This window comes from Anneissia japonica, unplaced genomic scaffold, assembly GCF_011630105.1.
Source record: "Anneissia japonica isolate Jap-2015-1 unplaced genomic scaffold, ASM1163010v1 scaffold287871_len1641731_cov197, whole genome shotgun sequence".
Taxonomy (NCBI): domain Eukaryota; kingdom Metazoa; phylum Echinodermata; class Crinoidea; order Comatulida; family Comatulidae; genus Anneissia; species Anneissia japonica.
The window spans coordinates 1386844-1403765 of NW_022712275.1; the positions used below are offsets into that span (position 1 = coordinate 1386844).

At 33.8% G+C, this 16922-nt stretch overlaps 2 protein-coding genes across 5 annotated transcripts in view; one reads left to right on the plus strand and one right to left on the minus strand.

The window, feature by feature from the left end:
- Nucleotides 1-4306, minus strand: part of LOC117107719 (tectonin beta-propeller repeat-containing protein 2-like) — a 20311-nt gene extending 16005 nt beyond the window's left edge. For 3 of the 4 annotated variants that reach the window (XM_033249455.1, XM_033249454.1, XM_033249457.1), the window contains exons 1-4: nt 3551-3683; nt 1472-1612; nt 534-743; nt 67-189 (exon numbers count right to left, since the gene is read on the minus strand). In XM_033249455.1, the coding sequence (XP_033105346.1) occupies nt 67-189; nt 534-734 (324 nt within the window). In that variant the 5' untranslated portion in view covers nt 735-743; nt 1472-1612; nt 3551-3683. Of the gene's footprint in view, nt 1-66; nt 190-533; nt 744-1471; nt 1613-3550; nt 3684-4207 lie in introns of those variants that run through there. The other variant, XM_033249456.1, reaches the window with a different exon arrangement.
- LOC117107720 (dehydrogenase/reductase SDR family member 7-like) lies at nt 3570-16401 on the plus strand. The gene is made up of 8 exons (XM_033249458.1): nt 3570-3713; nt 6299-6496; nt 7331-7413; nt 7761-7934; nt 8947-9186; nt 11052-11171; nt 12521-12702; nt 13966-16401. Exons 2-8 carry the CDS (start codon nt 6313-6315, stop codon nt 14027-14029), a joined length of 1047 nt encoding a protein of 348 aa, XP_033105349.1. The 5' UTR covers nt 3570-3713; nt 6299-6312; the 3' UTR covers nt 14030-16401.
- The last annotated feature ends 521 nt before the right edge of the window (nt 16402-16922 follow it).

Below are 16922 nucleotides of genomic sequence, written 5' to 3' on the forward strand. Positions count from 1 at the left end.
GAAAAAAGAATTTAATACAAAAAAAACATTAAATAACTGTCAACAAATACAGTGTTAGATACACACCTGCTGAGGACGGCCAGGTAAAGGTATTAAGTGGAGTTCAACTGATCCAGTTGATGTTCCTATAGCTACTTGGTGGTCTAGAACTTTTAACATCTTCAATGCTGTTATTTTTCCTGATTTATCCTTTACAAGAAACAAGGCAAGTTTATCTTATGAAAAAATATAGAAAAGTGTATACAGTATCTATATGTACTTTTCAAAATATATAGTATTGAACACACACATTATTTTATTGCTAAATGTTAGAAATAACAATCAACAGATGCTTAGGGATAAATGAATCGGTTGTGATTGTTAGTGTGATGTGATTTAGTGTGATGGAAATACCAACAATTGGTTCTAATTATGTGATGGGTTATATATAAATTGTTTCACCAACAGTTCTCTTAGAGTATGTTTCACTGTATTTGTTCGGTGTTCAAATATCTACCAAGAGGTACAAATAAATCAGTTTAAAACAAACATACCTGGCATCTAATTTTTGTCATTTTTCTATCTTTTCTGTTATGGAGGAAGACCATTCCAAAATTTACCCCAATGGCAATAAAGTCTGTATTCACGTCCATGGATAGCCAATCAACATTCAGAGATGTTAGCCCACGCTGGGCCTTCTTTGGCATAAGCTCTATAAGGTAATTTAAGGGCTCATACTCTCGTAAATTCTCCATGATTAATTCCTGAAAAAGAAATACAAAATCTTATTTTTCCTAATATTTTTTGGAATTTATCTATGGCTTTCCTTCTTTCCATAGACTCTCACATAGAAAGAGTACAATATTACAATACTGTACAGTACTAGAGTTTATTAACTGATTTTAAATAAATTATGTACTTGGGTTAATTTTTTGTTTAAGCAGCCTCCAATTTTTTAATGAATATTTAAGAACTGGGGAAAAAGGTGGGTAACCACACTTTTTCCACCTTTTTGAATACAGTTAAACTTGTCAAAGTCGACTTCGCTTAACTCAAATAATTTCTAAGTCGAACATATAATTTTACATGCCAAATTGTTGTGTTTTTCACTAATTAACAATCTGTAAGTCAAATTTTATCTAAGTCGAACAATTTTTCAATGGCATTTTGGATTTGACTTACGCAAGTTCAACTGTATTCAAAATCTGTATCTTATTAACCATTCCTGGGTTATCAGTTGTAAACCATATGAGACACAAATGACAACATTATTAAATACATTTTAAATTTTTAAAACTTTATTCAAACTTAAATAACATTTCTATTTGGACATTTTATAGATAAATAACACCAAGTTAACAAGCAAATGAAGGTTATGATTCGAGCCATGGCCTATAGCTAATATCTACAATTACAACCATTTCTTGCTACTTTTAGACAACAAAATATTTTTGTGGCTTAAAAACTTTTGCAACTTATGGAAAATACTTACCAAGGCTATTTAATCCTGATGAAGTAGTATAGTATGTGTAATTATTTATTAAGTTGACGAATATTCATTAGTTTGTTATGACGATGTTCTTCAACCAGAAATGTTGTGTTGAGAAAAAATACGGTCACATTGTATGAGAAACTGTAACAAAATGAAAGAGTAGTTGTTATTAACAGTGCGAGTAGTTCGCATCTGATTGGCTGAACCACACAGTCAGCTTTATACTACAGGGGTACTGTATTGTTCTGTTTATTGTGAATTGTATTTGCTGGTTACCATAGCCAAGTACTTAGCAAAACAATAGCCAATTAATGTGCATTTTGTTTATATTTTATTTATTGCAAATTACTAAATACATTGAAAAAACTGTTACTGCAGTATTAAAGAAGTACTTTTTTTATTGTTCACATTGCATTCTGGATTACACTAATGGACAGTGGTGCTACACCAATCCTTGTTGATTGATTGATTGATTGATGCATCTCCTTAATTATTCAGTGAGTATGAGTATTACCAGATGTTTCTCAACCTAATAATATAGTATCAATTTATTCAGATTTCTTATTTGTATACCCATTTGTATTCAGGTGGTTGTAATTAGTCACTGTTTCTCTCCATTTCATTCTGACTAGCTGTTCAATCATGGAGGTATAAAAATATTTTTATACCTCGATGGTTCAATGAACCATTCTCACCAGCACCATTTTTTACCAGTACATCACTTTACTGGTATTTTACTGTAGGTTATTTACTTAGAACCAGTGGTACGTGGCTCCAGAAATTTGACGACAAAGGGTCCGATGTATGACAGCAGGGTCGAAACAAAGGGGCCGGCTAGAATCTAGATCCACGGTCCCGGAATAAAAAATCCTGGTAGGGAGAGTTTTTATGGCTAAAGCCTAGTATGGCAAAAAATTGTACTTTCAGACCACAATATTAGTGACTGGCAATAAAAATAATGTTTTGGATAGGCAACTTAATATTTTTGGTCGACGGAGGTCCTGCAGCACCGTCCAACGGGGGTGGCCCCCTATCCCCCTGGTGCCATCACAGCTTTGATTGCATTGCAGAAAGAATAATATTATAGGGACTAAATAAGAATTAATTAATTAATTAAAGTACAAAAAATTAAGATTAGTAATTAACCAATCTTTGTTATTCATTACTTTTTATGATGTGGGAGTTTTGCATGAATGGAACAAAGATCTCATTTACAATATATATTTTTCCATCCTCTTGGGTCTTTACCGCCTTCATTTATAATCATGCTGTATATCAAAATTATTATTATATTAATTTTCATTATCTGCTTGTATATTTAAATTGAAAACTGACAAACATATTCCCTTTGTTGAATTAAGTTTCTCTTTCCTTTCTATTTAAATTTAAATGGCTTTATTAATGAATGCAAGGTAAATTTATGATCACGCTGCAACAGTGGCGGCTCAAGGATATATTTTCTAGGGGGGGGCCTGAGCTGTCCACCAGGGGGACTTGGGGTGGTAGGCCCAAGCTGGGGAAGGGTTTGAGAGGGTGTTCCCCCTCCCAAATGAGATTTTTTTAAGAATAACCTCTGGATGGCCAGAAATGACACTCTCTGATTGTGACAGACGTGTTGGCTTGACGTCCGGTGGGGGGGGGGGAATTAAGCCCTGCTACCCCCCCCCCCCCACCGCTGGCGCCGTCACTGCGCTGCAAGTGTTTTGTTTAAATGACTAGTAATAGCTAAGCTTGTCAATTGGCAGGTAGGTCCTAGGCCCTAGTAGGCCAAAACTTCTTACTCCTCCATAACTAGCCCATGCTTAGGGTACATAAATACACACTAGGCTACATACTACTAGGCCTAGTACTAGAGAGAGCGGAATGGTCTATGGAATGGAATTAGACTACTTCCTACAGACAATCTAGCCAGTAAGTACTAGGCCTAGGCCTAGGCCATCCTCCTAGCTCTCAGTTTAAAACCAAACCTAGCCTACCCTAGTAAATAGGGCCCCAGTAGGAGTTGGTATCTCAGATTTCTAGTGATTTGGATATGAACTGTAGAATTTATAAATAAAATAGAGAACGCTTGAGAGTTACCTGAAGTACAACTTCCTCCCTAACGAGTTTCACTGCTTCTAAGTCAACAACATTGCAACACGGAGGAATTTAATTTCCCTTTGGGAATCATGTGATTCGTTACAGCGTGTGATTTTATTTTTAGAAACTGAATCGACGGGTTTTGAATTGATTGAATCAGAATGTAAGAATTAGAACTAGGCCTAGGCCTAGGCCTAAGTTTGTAATTTATTTTTGGAATTGGTGTCATATATTTAATTAGCTTTTAAGCTAGACTTCTTCTAGGCCTGAGACTAGAGTCATAGTAGGCCATTTAGGCATAGGCCCTAGCCTAGGCTAGGGTAGGCTAGTTAAAAAGGTCTTCCAGTGGGCGAATATAGGCCATAGGCGAATACAAGTAGCACTAGGCCTAGTACTCTCCTTGGTACTACTAGCCTAGGCTGGCCTACTCTAGTAGTTAGACTAGGCTTGTCCTTCTTAGTTTTAGGCTGAGATTGAGAGGCCTGGTAGGTCCCAAAAGGGTAGGCCTACATCTACAAGGTTTACCAGGCCATTTTTGTTGGGGGAGGTGGGAGATACTGTATAGGTATACCAAAAAATGCTGTCCTACTAAACACCACAAGATACCACACGGACCACACAGAACCACACTGATGCAAGAAATAATTAAAATATTACCACACAAGAGCGAAACTAAAAAAAATATTTTTACAGGTTTTGCTGCCGTGCTTCAGAAGGTAATACGTTGACATTGAGTATCTCTAATTCATTGACGTCTGAAGAACCTGTTCAACCATGACCTTTATAAAAGGCCTACACACACTACGTACATTTAATTTCATCTCGAGACATTCTATATATTTTTCTATTACAATGATAATAAAGTGAGCGATTCCAATGTGAGTAGATAATTGAGAAAATGTGTTAGAAATAAAAATGTGTTAGAAATAAATATATTTTTGAATCTTGAATCTATTTGTTGTTATTCTACTCGTAAACCCAATGGAATCTACTTATTGACTTTGGATAAATTGGTCGTCCTGAATCTATTCATTTATAATATTTATATTAATGCAATCTCCTTTACTCAATAGTTGTAACACTCAATATATTTTTTAAAAAAAAGAAAAAAAACCTAATACTATAACAGAATAAATTCTGAACTAACAAGTTTTCTCTTTCGTGGGAGTTACACCCACCTTTATTTCAATCTTATTTAAAATTTTCAATTTTAGAATACACATAATTTAAATAGTTAAGGCCTATTACATTACAATATTACAATATTAATACAATAATTAAATGTGATAATGATAACAATAATAAATAGTACAATTTTGTATATTACTATAACATAATACAAAATTAATAATATTAACAACAAGTACTATTTTTCCTTTTTATTATTTACAATTTTTAAGTTCATTAACCTTCATGTGTTGTACCTTGCATATTTTTCTCTTCATGAAATGTAATGTACGTAGTGTGTGTAGGCCTATTATAAAGGTCATGGTTGAATGCGTTTCTGCAGACGTCAATGCGTTAGAGATACTCAATGTCAACGTATTACCTTCTGAAGCACGGCGGCAAAACCTGTAAAAATATTGATCAATTTTTACCATAATTCCGTCAACTATCATTTTAAAAGTTGTTTTTCATTGATTTTTAGGCAGTTTTCTACTCTCGTTTGGTAATATTTCAATTATTTTTGCATTCGTGATTTCCTGTGTGGGTGTGTGTGTTGTCGTGTGGTCCGTGTGGTGTTTAGTAGGACCCAAAAAATGTGCCCATTGACAAGAATCAAGAGTGTAAGCGTAAGGCGAGACTTATTTTTTTTAAAGATATTGGAGGAGGGTGGAATTAAAATAAAAATAAAATTCTGTTTTCTCACTTAGCAAATAGTTTTGCCAAAAACATCCAGATGGAGAAGAAAATAAAAATAAAATTTTATTGGTGAATGTAAAATAAGACGGTTTAAATGCTTCAAATTAATACAAGAAGAAATATACATGTAGGCCTATACTCATCTTATCTTTGTAGATTTCAAGGCAGTAGAGGGTGTAATAAAAATAAAGAAAAATTTGTTTTTTAAATAAAATTTCCACTTTTTCATGGCAGCGGGTGCACTTATTGGACAAGAATAAAATTTTACTTTTATTTGAAATCATCAATATTTGCAGTCGGTAGGTTTGCTAAACAAGGTAAAAAAAAAGTCTTGCCTAAAGGTAATAGACCTTTCCGCTAAGCCCTGCCTTGGAAGATTCCACAAAAGATAGCGTAAAATGTACCTACTATACACATGCGTTTGTTGGGCGCGTATTTCTGGCACTGCTCTGATTGGTCAAAGTGTGACACTCCACAAAGGTCCATTGGCAGGGGACAGGCCATGCGGACCACCCTGAACCCTTCTGAAATATCCTTTAATGCAAAAATAATGTGTTTTTAAACATTTGTATCTGAGAAAATGGAAAAAAGACTCATGTCCATCCAGAAAATGTTATGTACTAATCATTTTATTGATCTTAGGCTTTCCTGTATAATCCATATTTATTTTATATATAATTATATATTTGTGTATTTATTTTATTTTTTAAAAATTTATTTCAACAATATTTTGTGAGGCCAGTCCATCCAAGTGGAGCTGATTAATTGGAACCCTCATTACTTATTCAAAACAATAACATACATAAAAAAATTAAAGTTTATTATAATTAAATTTATAATGAAAACCATATTATATAACCATGTTATTGTTTATTTTTTTGACAGAAAGCAAAGTCATCATGCATATAGCCTACACACTAGGAGGGATCTGTCTAGCATCGCTAGTTACTCTTTTTCTCCTACCTTTTGTCTACTTTGTAGCTGTGTTTATGGCAATAGCTTTCATCATTGCTTTCTTCTTCATCTTAATATCTGATGGTGACATTATGCTGATGATTTATGATAAACTGCATCTAGATGGAGGTAATTATATCCATGAATGAATAATTAAAAACTTGTTTAACTTATTTATTAACTTCATTCCTCTATGCTATAATTGTGTCAGTATTTTAGGCTAAAAACTTGTGATACCAAAGTCTACTTTTGTTTATCAATTACCTTAAATCATTATTAAGTTGGTAAATTTTATATTATGTTTATGCTTTTTAAAAAAATTTTTAATAAACCTTGTAGTAATTTGTAACTCTGTAAATCTAAAATCTTTGAATGTAAAGTAATTGGATTTGGTTTAACACCTATTTCAGACCAACATACAGTATATTCAAATTTTTTATCTATTTTCTTTTAACATAAATCAATGTTTTAACAATCAAAGAAAATGGGAAATTTCAGATGTGAAATGATTGTAAATGAAACAATATGTTACTAAATTGAAATCACAACATAATTAGTTCAAAATTAATTATAATTAAATCCTTTTCCTTTTTTTATACTGTTAAAATAAATCTTGAATAAAAGAAATTTGTAAGAAGTTTCAAGAGAGAAAAAATCTGACAGCTGATAATTTGAGGAAAATGAGATCTTAAAAAAGATTATCATGTCAGAAAAGAAATGAAATTTAAAACGTCTTGTGCAACTTAATACTGGTCATTTTATTGATTTACTATGCTAAAATTATAGTCCAACAATTTTAATTTTATTCAATTGATAAAAAAAATAAGATAAACTTTAATGTTATTAGTACTTAACAAATTGCACATATGAAATGTCCATTTTTTATGAATTCGGCACAACATGACATGAAACAAACCTATTTGTAAAAGTATGTGGTAAGCACACATGAGTACATTTTCACAGATAATTTACGAGGGAAAGTGGTATGGCTTAGTGGTGCTTCCAGTGGTATTGGAGAACATATAGCTTATAAATTATCAACAAAGGTAATCAGTAACATGCCTCTGTGCACTTACTATATTATTATCATTACCCCAGAGATGTAGTTATGGTGGGTGGGGATTGGTGGATTGCTTTTTTACATTTCAAACATCAATGGAACACATACTCAAGTGCCAGGTAGAGAATTGCATAATATTATATTAGCTATTAAAATGCACAGTGGTATTTTGTGCCTACTAGGTTATCCCCTTATTGTACTGGGGGCCCTTGCCGAAGAACATTTAGTTTTCTATATGCTTGTTAATCAATAAAAGACACATTCATTAAATTATAGCCACCTCCAAGCAGGCTTAAGGAAAGTGATACATAGCATGTTGACATTTTTAAACAGGGGTGCAAGATTATACTTTCTGCAAGAAGAAAAGATGAACTTGAACGAGTGAAAGAAACCTGTGTTAGCAAATATGGTGCCAAGAATGGAGATCTTTTGGTGATGCCCCTTGACCTCACCGATTTTGAATCCCACCGTGGAGAAGCACATGATGTCATCAGTCACTTTGGAAAGGTATTTTCTCTTCTAACTGAAGCTTACACAGCCCTGCTTATTTTTGTTTTTTACTCATTATTAAATAAAGTCATATATCAACTGTAGCAGGCAGGGGAAGATTTAGAGGTGGATGAACAGGTTTTAACCTCCCCACCTCTTTAAAAATGTTATCAACACACATCTTTTTTGTGACTGATAATTTAGTAAGTTGGTCTAAATAAAAACTTTTATTTAAGACCTCTGAAAATATTAGTTTATTAAACACACCTGCTTGATGAGTGGACCATACTTCCATGGTCGGGCTCAGGCAGGTGTTGATTCAAACCACCTAAAATTTTTGTGGGGCAAATTGCTATTAAATTGTCATAAACAGAAAGTCTTAACAAGTCGATTATAGCAAGCTTCATCAGATAGACGGTCTTATGACTGGTACTGGTATAGTCATTTTAAATGCACCTCTTCCTTGAGGTTATAAAGCAAGCGCAGTTTTCTCATTGGTTCCACATGCTTTAAGTGTTACTGCTGGTAATCAGCGCAGGAGCAGGCAACCCCACCAAGTACCCATTCATACTCCTGGGTCTAGAGAAGCAATGCAGATAAAGTGCCTTGCTCGAGGACACAAGCGAAATGCACAGCGAGGGTTTGAAACCCTGACCTCGAGGTTGGGAAACCAAACTGTTCCGCTGCGCCACCCTTGTATTAAGACCCTCCCCCCAATCCCACTATCAAAACTTCCTGTTCCTGTCCCTTGTATTAGGGTGGTCAGTCATCAGAACTGTAATTTTAATGAACATTGAAGGCTGCATGCAAAATAAATTTTTTTTATTCTGAAATTTGACATTTCCAATGTGTTAAAATCATTACATTTTCTTCCATTGAACAGACAAAAAAGTTGTAAATTCCATATTATTTTATTATTTATTTTTGATGTGTGCTTTATTGATAATACAAGAGGTTGTTTTCATGCAAAGGATGGTAGACTTTTACATTTAAAGAAAAAGAAAACAACTATTATTTTTACACTTCTTAGTTGGATATCCTAATAAATAATGCTGGTAAATCACAACGTTCTCTATGTGAAGACACTAGCCTGGAAGTGACCCATCGCATTGTTAATATCAACTTCATCGGCACCGTGTCTCTCACAAAAGCTGTTCTACCACACATGCTGGCAAGGAAATCTGGTCAGATTGTTAACATCAGCAGTACGGCTGGAAAATTTGGGGTTCCCCTTTCCACATCTTACTCTGCAACAAAGCATGCAATACAGGTAAGGGTAACTTTCAATGCTGAATACCAAACAAAAATTCATTGTTTATTTCATGAATAAAGTTTACTTTCAATACCTGTTATGCCAGAAGATAGTGAAACTGGAAAAATATTTAAACAGTTTCCCCTGCATTTTACATTTGAGAATAGCGTAGCTTACTGGATGAAGATGCTCTTTTCATTTCCATCCACTGCTCTCCTTTTGTTTAATCAGGAGGACTGAAAGTATAAAGAAAAATTTGTACTAACTTTCGGAAGAGACATTTAAGTCATTTGCCCTGTGTGCAATATGGCCCATATGTACATTAAAGAACTCAGTACGACCGTTTCGTGGCAAAACAACGTAACTTGAAATTGTCACTTTTCGAGAAAAATATTTAAAGTTTGCATGTTTGCAACTTGGCAATAAATTGTCATAACCTTATGAAGTTTTTCAGGACTATATATTATGATTATATAAAAGTTTTTAATTACAGCCGTTGGTTTATTGCTAAGTTTTTTAACGATATTTACAGATACATTGTTTTACCTTGGAAACATGTGAGGCGCGGTTAGCTTGTGCATACGTCGTTAAGATTATTGGTATGAAAAGACCATCAACTAGTTGATTTTGCCTTGCCAAACTTTATTCAGTTTAAAACAGTTTTTGAATACCATTCTGAGGCAAAACAATGTATCTTCATCATAGATATGTTGTTTTGCCTCGTAATATTGCAGTTTTACCACGGAAAATGACTCCCTGTAGATTTAAAGTTTTGTGTTTAAAGATAGGTGGTGCTATCTCCGAAACTACTTATCGTTGATACCTGAAATTTTTATAGGTTAATACAGAAGTGTTTAATATACTCCCAAATCTTCTTTTTTTGACTCCTCCCTTCAGGGGTTGCCACAGCAAACAAGTCGTCGTTCTGTTTATCGCATCATACTCATTCACACCTACTTCCTTCATGTCCTCCCTTATCACGTCCATATACCTCCTCTTTGGTCTTCCTCTTTTTCTCCTACCTGGTAGCTCCATTTCCAACATCCTCCTTCCAATGTACTCCATGTCTCTTCTGCATACATGGCCATACCGTTTCAGCCTCGCCTCTCTCAACTTGTCCCCAAATCGTCTTACATGAGCAGTTCCTCTAATGAATACATTTCTGATCTTATCCTTTCTTGTTACACCAAGGGAGAAGCATAGCATCTTCAATTCTGCAACCTCCATCTCGCTCCTCCTGTCTTTATTTTAGGGCCATTGTCAAATGTTATCTCAAATTTGACAAAAATGTCATTTACGTTGTTTTTTCTCTCGGGATGGCCAAGTACACTCTCCAGAAACGAGTAGGTGATTGTTCATCTGCTTAAGGCAAGACTTTTTTTTTTTACCTTGTTTAGCAAACCCGCCAACTGCAAATATTGATGATTTCGAATAAAAATAAAATTTTATTTTTGGCCAATTAAGTGCACCCGCGGCCACGAAAAAGTGGAAATTTCAGGGAAAAAAAATGTTTTTCTTTATTTTTATTACACCCTCAGCTGCTTTGAAATTGCCAAAGATATGTATATTTCTTCCTAATTATATAAAGTTGAAGGTTTAACTATCCTATTTTACATTTAGCAATAAAATTTTATTTTTATTTACTCCTCCGTCTGGATGATTTTGGCAAAACTATTTGCTAAATAAGAAAACAAAATTTTACTTTTTTTTTATTCCGCCCTATTCTGATAATCTTTAAAAAAATAAGTACGCGAAACAAAGAATAAAAAAAGTCTCGCCTATGAAATAAACCAATTTCATTTTTTCCTAGCATCCAACATTAAAATCCATACACAAATTCTATGACAATTATCAACAATTCATTATTTACTGATTTTTTGCAGGGTTTCTTTAACTCTCTGAGACCCGAGGTGTACCATCGCAATGTGACTGTTACCAATGTGTGCCCTGGACCGGTAGTGTCTGATGTAGTAATTAACGCTTTCCAGGAAGATATAGACCAGGTGAGAATATCATCAAATCTTTATTTCAATAATTAAAAGCCATATAAAATGCATAATGCAATACAAGAAAACCATGAGAAGTGTCATCCATTTAGAATAAAGTCCTGATTCTCTAAGTATTCATAAACAGTTTTAACTAATTTGTTTGTACTCTTGTCCAATATACACATAAAGTTATAGCATGTTTTTCTATAATATTCATAGAAAGAGGGCACATTATTCATTATTATCTGACTGGCACCACAGTGCCTGGACTATAGTAATAATAACAGTAAGCAAGCCCGTAGGCAGGGTTTTTAAAAGGGGGCAGGGGTTCTAATTTTTCACAAAAGGGCTCTTTGAAATCTTACCCACATCAGTCCCACCTTGGCTGTACTAAATCTTAAAGATATAATACCGCAGATCTGGAAATGGCAATAAAAATGCAAAATTTCAAATAATTGGAGTTTATTTTCAACAACTGCCATGCAAAATGGTACTTTTTAATAATAATTTAAATGGGCATTTCTGGAAAAGTGGGCTCTTTTGAACTTCTCAAAACCCCCTGGCTACAGGTCTGGTAAGAACTATTATATTAAGGTGTAACTTAAAATCTAATAAATACAGTTAACAGAAAAAAAAGAACAATAACTAATCCATCCCTAGAAATTAAGGGTGTGTGAGATAAAAAGGGCTCTCTTATCATTGTTTGATAATCAAATTTTCAAGATAGGAACTGCCTCGCAACTGCATTTTGACTCCGCATGAAATTGTTGCATACAATATATGATAGCTCACCTATGCAGGTTTGTAGCTATAGAAAGCTACGGGTGGGTGATAGACATTTTAAGGGTGGTTTGGTGATAACATTAATAAACTCTAAATAATAAGAATGGATTTTAAGGATGGAAAAGTGGGTTAATAAAGGTGGATGGAGGGCCATGAAATTAGCTTTAGACTGGGTGGAAAACTTCAAGGTTTGATGGCCCTGCCCACCATAACAATATCCTCATTTCCTTCTTGTTACAGATATAAGTTGAAAAACTTACTCATTCTATGATTAGAAGTGTCTGCCTAGCATTTTGTATACTTCGTGGTTTGAGCAGACAGAGCCTCGTGATTCTTGTTTGCGCTAGCGCCCATGCTTAGCCTGGCATATGGCCTCGCTGAGTTCTGTTATAGGCTCAAAGTAAATACAGATATTGTTCTTTCATTTTTTTTATGCGCGAGAGGCAAGTTTTAAAGGAAACATAAGCACTTATTGGTTTATCTAGGCAAGTATCTCACTCATAGACAAGCAATCATCACTACTGATTGTGTTACATTCTTTTTGTCACAAAGTCTAATACTTGGACTTTTACATATGATAGCCTGCGATAAAACAGGACATGGGAGTTGGAGAACGCGATCAAAGGTCCATCATGTCCACCGATAGATGTGCGCATTTGACAGTGGTTGCTATGGCAAACAACCTGGATGAAGCATGGGTTTCCAGGCAGCCGGTACTTCTATTTATGTACCTGTCACAATACATACCTTCAGCATTCCTCTGGTAAGATGTTACTATCTGAAATGATTAAATTTGTATGAATGTTTCATTTATTTATCCATTTATTCACATATTTATGTATTCATTCATACCTTTATTCATTTATTCATTCAGTCATTCCTTCATTCATTCATTTATTCTTCCTTTCTTCATTCATTCATTATATATTTTGTATGTCTGTTAATGCATGCATTATTATTACTTAAATTAATTAATTTATGCAAACCACACACTGACCATTCTCAGCCGGCCATGCTTAGATAACTCAGCTTGCACAGTTGACTGGTTGTGAAGTTGTCCATGCTATATTTCAGCCGTAGGTGTCTAGTAAATAATATGCTGCTCTCATCATTAATGATGGTAACATCAGGCATGCCCATATGCAGGGGGTAAATTTCAAAAAGTTCACTATTTAAAACCTATTATTTCACTCAAGTCATTCTCAGTTAGGACAAAATGCTATACATCAATTGCATTTCATTTCACAGCTCTTGTATCCATTGATTTTTAATAATGGTGGTACAAAGTTTGTTGAAAATTGATCAGTTCTGTTGATTGCAGATTGATTTATGAATTAATGAATTTATGAATAAAAAGCTATGTTATAATGTAGGCTTTTAATGTAATGGGCTTAAAACATTACATCCCTAATGACACCCAAATGAATGGAAATTTAAATAGAATTTTCACGAATTGTGGGTTTCAGAAATCCATTAAATAAGGCCCAAAAAAGGCTACTTTGTCAGAGCTTCAGGTGATTTCCCCCGGACCCCCACGGGTGCTCTTCTCATGCGCAGCCATGGACCCCATCTGGGGGAAATGCTTACAAGAAAGACTATACCCAAATAACAAAAAAAAAATATATATATTTTTCGATTGAACATTTTGTTTATAAATACAGTACTGCTTACTGGTTTATGGTTACTTTTAGCACTTTTCCCTTACAGAATACAAAGTGCTTTTTTTGGGGGGTTATTTTGTCCACATGCACAAGTGTTGCTGCCATATCTGCCCCTGACATACTCATCTATAGTTCTTGAGAGAAGCAATGCAGATAAGAACCTTGTTTAGGAATGTGTGAAAGTCTTGGCAGAGCCAACATGTCATACACATTATAAATTATGACTCTCAAAATCCTTGATTAAATTAATGCCTTTGCAGGTGGTAGTATGGTTTAAAACCCACATCCTCAACTATTTTAGAAAAAAAAATGTTTAATCAACATAATGATTGCTTTTATCATTAATTTTTTACATTTTACTCTAGGATGTTTAAAAGGTCAGCCAATAAACGAATTGAAGATTTCCGGAAACGTCAAAAGGGGAAGTAAAATGAAAACTAAGTTTAAAATTATCTTAGATATTATGAAGAGTGCATTGAAATTCTGACTCAATTTGCATATGAAAATTAATGTATGTCAAGATTGTAGCTGTACAAAGCTATGGGTGGGTGGTAGACATTTTAAGGGTGGGTAGGTTATAACATTAATAAACTTTAAAGAAATGAGAGTGGACTTTAAAGATGGAAAAGTGGGTTAATGAGTGGGTGGAGGGCCATGAAATTAGCTTTAGACTGAGTGGAAAACTTTAAGGCTGGGTGGCACCCTAACTACATAATTGATATGTGAGGCTTTTTATCCCAAAACCAGCGTACTGTTGCTTAATGTTAAACTGAGTAATTTGCACAAGAATGTGGTAGTATTGTATACTGTATATACTCACGTTTAAAGGGACCCGCTTATAAGACTACCCCTGAGTTTTAGAAGATTTTATTTAAATATTTGTATATCAGGCATACAAAACAACCCCCTGTTACAACATGGTCGGTTGTTTTCTGCATTTTATGGTTCTGCCTCTAGCTGGCTGAAAACCAAATGCATGGCTAATCTTCCAAATAATAATAATACCATTTTATAAGTTTTCAAATGTTCATCAAAATCTTATTTCTCAGCATTTAATGCTGCGGTTAATTCATACTAACATTTAGTAGCTTCATTGCAGTAGTAAATTGCGTGTTACGGATGATCTGCACATAGAACGAACATAATTGTAAAAATTCTAAAATTTGTGCGTATAAGATGATCCCCCTGTTCTTCGATCATAATTTTGCTATTTTAATCTTGTCTTATACGCGAGTATATACGGTACTTTAGTACAGAAAAGATTTAATTCTTTTACAAGAAGTCAATTTTCTTGTCTTGGTCAGTAATACTGGTTATCATATAGTAATGATTGTTTAAAATTTTTATGGAAAATTGGCAGGATCTTGTTGGAGATACATAATCGGTAAGCAGAAGCTAAAATGAAGTAGTATGGAAGTACTACTACTGTAGTACTTCCATATTATATGAACCATGAATGCTAAATCATCAAATATATTATATAGCGTATACATATATTCCAGGCATCTGATTGGTTAAAAAGTGGGTAATATAAGCCTTGTAGAATCTATGTATGAAGTATACAGTACATCAAATACTGATTGCTCTAGATTTGGGGAACAGTTATAACTGTAAACCCTTGGTGATGCGGAGACCGTAGGCTAATATCGTCACATCACCTTGAGACAATAATTTTCTACGCATTCACAGTCAATATTTGTATACTATTTTACGGTTTTTAATATTACAAAGACAGTCATTACCTCATTTCATATCCAAATACCTTGATTTGTGTACTATTTATATATTGGACACTTTAACTGTGTATGCTGCACATTGGTTTAATTGAATTTTTATTTAATATAAATTATAACTTAATTAAATCAATTAAATTGAATTTTGATTTAATGTAAATTCAACCACAGTTGATACTCAGGAGAAATTACTCAGGAAAAATAATGGATTTTCTCACTATCACATTGATCTAAGTTTAACATGTGTGCGTAAAACACCATGCTGTAATGTGCGAAATGAATTGTCTCCAGTCTGATTCAACCATCAACGAAAGCCTCAATGGCCCATTTGTTTAAGACATTTGCATAGACAGCAGAAGGTCCCAGGTTCAAATCCCAGTTGGTGCAACTATTTTTTTACTTTTTTTGACTTCAAGTGCTCTTTTTTTTTTATTATTGTTTGGTTTATTTTTTTTATATTAATTATAAAAATATTAATTATAAAAATATTGATTAAAAAAATTTAAAAAACAGGAACAAGACTAATTACTGTACAACAATATCAATAAAAAAAATATACAATAATTTATAATATTAAGAAAAATACAGGGATGTGATTAGCAGTACAATAAAAGTATATAGAAAAAATTGAGGGAACAGTTTAAAATTACACATAACATCTGAGATTAATATACTGTAATTCAATGTATGTATAAGGTTAATATATATATCTATCTATTAAGATACCACAATAATTACTATGGTCATCAAGTACATAATATGTACTTCTGCCCATTATGCCTCTTGGCACATAGGGCAGCACATAATATGTAGGCCTACATGTAATGGATTTAGTAAACTTTATATATTTATATATATTGTGATGAAATTTAATAAATAAACTACTGGTACTGGCATGCAGGTTTCTTGGTTTTTTTTCATTATATAGTACCCAGCAACAGTCATGCAGTCTTTATTTACTGTTATACTTTATCAATACTTTGCATTCATGATTCCAGTTGAGTTCAATGTCAATGATAGTACTATCTCAAGTTGTAGATTTTTATGTAATCTGTGATCTCATTTACTTTGCAATCTATTTACTTTGCCTATATTACTCCTAAACCTTACAAAGTTTCAGATAGACATAAGATTTTTTATACCATGATTCAATATAAAAAGAACAGAGTCAGTAATGCAGATCTTTACAGTAAATCAAAAGAAACTGAACTCTTAAAAGAAATTATAAAAAGAAGACAAACTGGCTAGGAAGTAACTGCATAGATACTCCAGTTAGGTGTATCTCTGGAGGCAGGGTGGCACTAGAAATTTACCAACAAGGGGTCCGACGTATGGTCCGAACCAAGGCGACGATGAAGCCTCGGTCGACAGCCCGGAATAAAAAACTCCGTGTTAGAGTTCATGGGGAGAGTTTTTATGGCTTAATTTGGTCCTAAATATGCTTTTAGACAATATTAGGAATTCAAAATAGCGTTATTTGGATAGGCAAATTATTATTTTTTTTAATTATTATATAATAGTCCGACGACCTAGTCGTTCGTCAGATGACAGGGGGGTCCAGGCCTGTTCAACAGGTAGGAAAATGTTCC